General features: G+C 57.9%; 1 protein-coding gene across 1 annotated transcript; it reads right to left on the bottom strand.

Moving 5' to 3' along the window:
* Positions 1 to 1388: 1388 nt before the first annotated feature.
* On the bottom strand, positions 1389 to 3642 carry Ddit4 (DNA damage inducible transcript 4). Its single transcript, XM_028886134.2, has 3 exons — positions 3393 to 3642; positions 3002 to 3266; positions 1389 to 2725 (listed from the first exon to the last, which is right to left on the bottom strand). Exons 2-3 carry the CDS (start codon positions 3204 to 3206, stop codon positions 2232 to 2234), a joined length of 699 nt encoding a protein of 232 aa, XP_028741967.1. The 5' UTR covers positions 3207 to 3266; positions 3393 to 3642; the 3' UTR covers positions 1389 to 2231.
* Positions 3643 to 4012: the final 370 nt, after the last annotated feature.

Raw genomic sequence — 4012 nt, forward strand, 5'->3', positions numbered from 1 at the left:
CAGCTACCAAAAGGGACACTAAGATAGGTAATGACTTTCCTGAAGCTGTGTACCATTGTCTTTCTTTGTTCTCTCTCTCTCTCTCTCTCTCTCTCTCTCTCTCTCTCTCTCTCCCTCTCTCTCTCCTCTTTGCTTTATTTCAGTAGAATCTATGTTGCTATAGCTGGTCTCAAACTCATTATGTAGTCCAGGCAAGTCTAGTTCTCACTATATAGCCCAGGCTGGCCTCAAACTCACTATGTAGATCAGATCGGCCTTGGACTCAAGGCAACCCTCCTGCCTTTGCTTCCTAAGGGCTGGGATTCCAGGTGTACACTGACTGTCACAGAAGACTTCTAACCCAGGTTCATTCATTTCGGGGAATAAGCCCTGCAGGCTCTATGAAAGAGGTGTGGGTCTCCTTGGCTACCCCAAAGGTCAGGCCCTGGATGGAATCCCAGAGGAAAACACAGATTTTTAGTCGCTTCCTTCAACTCACTGGAGAGATCTGGTTTTCCTTTGTGGTTTGTGGGAGAGGTAGAGATCAAATCTAGGGCCTATTACAAGCTAGGCAAGCACTCCACACTGAGCTCCACGGCCAGCCTGAGGGATCTGTTTTAACTAAAGCCCTCCAAAAGGTTGGTAAGTAAAGAACCACTTTCCAGTCCTGGGCCCACAAAGCCTGTCTGCAATCAGAAGAGGAACAAAGGAAGCAATAAGCTCTCCAAAAGCCAGTTGGTGTGGGTGGACCCTGGAGTCAGGAGAGGTGGGAAAGGCCTTGGCCTTCTTGGCTGCACTCCAGCATTTCTGATAAGGAACTCCAATCCAGCCCATTGTCTGATCGGGCCCTTTCTCTGGTAAGAAAATCAGGGGTCACCCCGGTCATCCCTCTGCCATTGTAGTGTTGGGAGATTCTGCTCCTGCCTAAGCCAGCTCTCCTGAGCTTAGGTTCCTTGTCTAGTTAGTGAGAGCGTTGAGTTGAATTGTCCTTTCCAAACTTCTCTCAACCTTTTTCTACTCCGAGATAGTCATTCATACCCCTGACTCTGCACCAGATCAACCTAGACTTGTCTCGCAGATAAGGGCCCTAGGCTCAGCAGGCTGGAACCGGCTTCTCATTGGGAGAGCCAGGTAACCCTCCTGTCTTCCAGGGAGGTCTGACTCACCCTTCACTTTCAGGCACTTTCCAGCACACTCCACTAGTAGCTCCAGCCAGCAAGGCTGAGGGAGCCTGGGTTCTCGGCCCTGACGGCATAGTCCACATACCTGTTACCAGGTTGCCGGGTTGCCCAGGAAGGGGTCAGGGAACACACAAGGGGCCCCTAGAATCTGATGGAACTTGTCTTCACCAGCACCACCCACCCAGCCAGCCCTCTCCTGTTTCCTTCATGGCACCCAAGAGACTCCAGTGTTTTAACAAACATGTTTATTAGAAAAGTAAAAATATTGCATAGGTCTTAATACTTGAACATCAAGTGTATTCATGAACCGTGAGTATCTTCATGTAAACAGTTCTAGATGGAAGACCCAGGTGGCACTCCTCTGGGGGAGGGGTTCCAGCCCCCCCCCCATCCTCCCAGCCCCAGCCCCTCACAGTTCAATCCTCCAGTCCATGGCAGGGGACAGGCTGGATGAAGCTCCCGGGTGTTATTTTTTTCAAGTGTCAAAGATCCCGAATGATCCTAACACCCCACCCCTTCCTACTCTTACATTCATGCGTCTGTAAGATAGCTGCCTCGGACAGGTCAGTAGTGAAGCTCCCCCCCACCCCACCCCCAAACAAAAGATATAAAACAAACGACAAACACTCGGTCTGAAACAGACCGTGAGATACATGAACTATCTCCGAGACCTCCCCCCTCCCTCGGCACACGCCCCCGGCAGAGGCCAGTGCAGACCAGCTGCCCTCCGGGCTCTGTCACACTACTGTTGTTGTAACTGTCAGTAATAATAATAATATATAATAAAAAAAAAGGTACATGCTACATACACATCCAGCCAGACGCCTGTGCGGCCCCTAAGCCTTTGTTTCATGCTACAGTACTAAGGGGCATGTGCCCCAACAAGGAGCCACCTGCACACGACCTAGAGACCTCCCTTTGACACTTCCTTCTCCCACCTTGGCCCTGCGCCCCTCAGGTGGCTCTTGTCAGTTTTCTAACGCGGCCATCAGTCCTCGCCTGAAGTCTCCACCACAAGTCTCCTGTCTCCGCTACCGGGGGGCAGTGCGGGGGGCCCCCCCAGGACGAAGTTCAACACTCTTCAATGAGCAGCTGTTCGGAGCTGTAAAGCTTCTTCTTGATGACTCTGAAGCCGGTGCTCAGCGTCAGCGACTGGCTGTAGCCGGGGACCAAGGAAGAGTTGGCAGAGCTCAGCAGCCCCTGAATCTTGGGCCAGAGGCGAGAGTCCAGGCGCAGCACCAGGGTCAGCTGGAAGGTGGGCACTAGGCTGGGGTCGAGGGCCAGCTGGGCCACGCTGTGGCAGCTCTTGCCTTGCTCCACACAGACGTCCAGCAGTGCCCCCCGCAGGCCGCACGGCTCGCTGTACGCCAGGCGCAGGAGCTCCTTGCCCACCTGGCTCACCAGCTGGCCTGGCATCAGCAGGCGTGCAGGGCGCCGCGAGCCCAGTCGCGCCTGGGACAGGCTCTCCTGCAGCAGCTGCATCAGGTTGGCACACAGATGCTCATCCTCGGGGTCGCTGAGGAGCTCAAAGTCGGGCAGAGATACCCCATCCAGGTATGAGGAGTCTGGAAGAGAGAACCCAGGGAACGGCATTAGAGCGGCTTCCACAGGAGCTGTGCCGGCGGGGGCGGGGGGGAGGTGTAGTTTTGCTAAGAAAACAGCGTTCCTGCCCACTCCGTGCCTCAGTTTCTCCGGCCCACACTCGTGCCTTCTAACCCCGGGGCAATCTGGTTCTCGTGGTGGGATGGGAAGCCAAGGTGGCTTTGATCTGGGGGTACAGCTCGGTTCGTTCCCACCTCCCGGGCCCCCGGAGTCGTGTCCCGCACCCGCTCACTGCTCACCTTCCTCCGGCCCGAAGCCACTGTTGCTGCTGTCCAGGGACTCACAGTCCGAGCTCTCCAGGCTCGCGCAGCGGTCAAGGCCCTCTTCTCGGGCCGCAGACCCCCAGGCGGAGCGCGGCGGCCGATCGGTGGCTGGAGTTCCGGACGAGGACGAAGAGGAAGAGGAGGAGGAGGACGACGAGAAACGATCCCAAAGGCTAGGCATGGCGAGGTCAGACACCAGGACGCTGGCTGCTGAGCTTCGGATGAAGGAGCGCAGAAGACGCTGAAAGACAAGAGGGACAAGGACCCCACGTCAGTGTCGGCGCTGCACAGGACCGAGGGCGCTGGGGCCCCGACAGCCGAGGTCGTCCCCCCCGATGAGATGTGCACACCCGGGAGGGACACTCACCTGCTAGCGCGGTCAGTGAGGGCTGTGGACAAACGCGCCCTGCCTCTCGAAGGGTGAGCGAACTGGTGCCAACCCCCGATCACTGCCCGGGCCTGTCCCTTCGAACCCTCTCGCACCTCCCCCTGCCCGCTGCGATCCCCTAGCACCAGCGCGCAGCAGCCTATAAGGGCTCTCGCGGGGCGGCCACGCCCCCTCCGCGCCGCAGCCCAATCGGGACCCGGGAGTGTGGCCCACCTCAACCAATGGGCTCCGGGCGCACGTTCGCAACGTTCTCTCCTGCCTGGTGACAGCGGCCCGGCCCCGCCCCCACGGAGCCCCAGAACGCTCCCGGCCGAACCTCCCCGCCCCCCCCGTCTTAGCCGCGGCCACACCCCCTTTCTGGAAGGGAATGGAGGCGGCTTTCAGCAGCTGCCAAGGTCCCTGAGGGCGCTCGCGGCAGGGGAGGATCAAGGAAAGACTTGTTTATTATAGGGTCGCGTTGCTGGGGGGGAGGGGACAGCCCACGGCTGCACTGCACTGGGACGAAGAGTTAGGGGACCCGGAGCGGCGATGAACAAGGGGAGACAGGTACCCCCGATGTCTAGGAGCCCGAGGGCCAAGGGGCCAGTACCGGGCACACA

This window comes from Peromyscus leucopus, chromosome 16_21, assembly GCF_004664715.2.
Source record: "Peromyscus leucopus breed LL Stock chromosome 16_21, UCI_PerLeu_2.1, whole genome shotgun sequence".
NCBI classification, from domain to species: Eukaryota; Metazoa; Chordata; class Mammalia; order Rodentia; family Cricetidae; genus Peromyscus; species Peromyscus leucopus.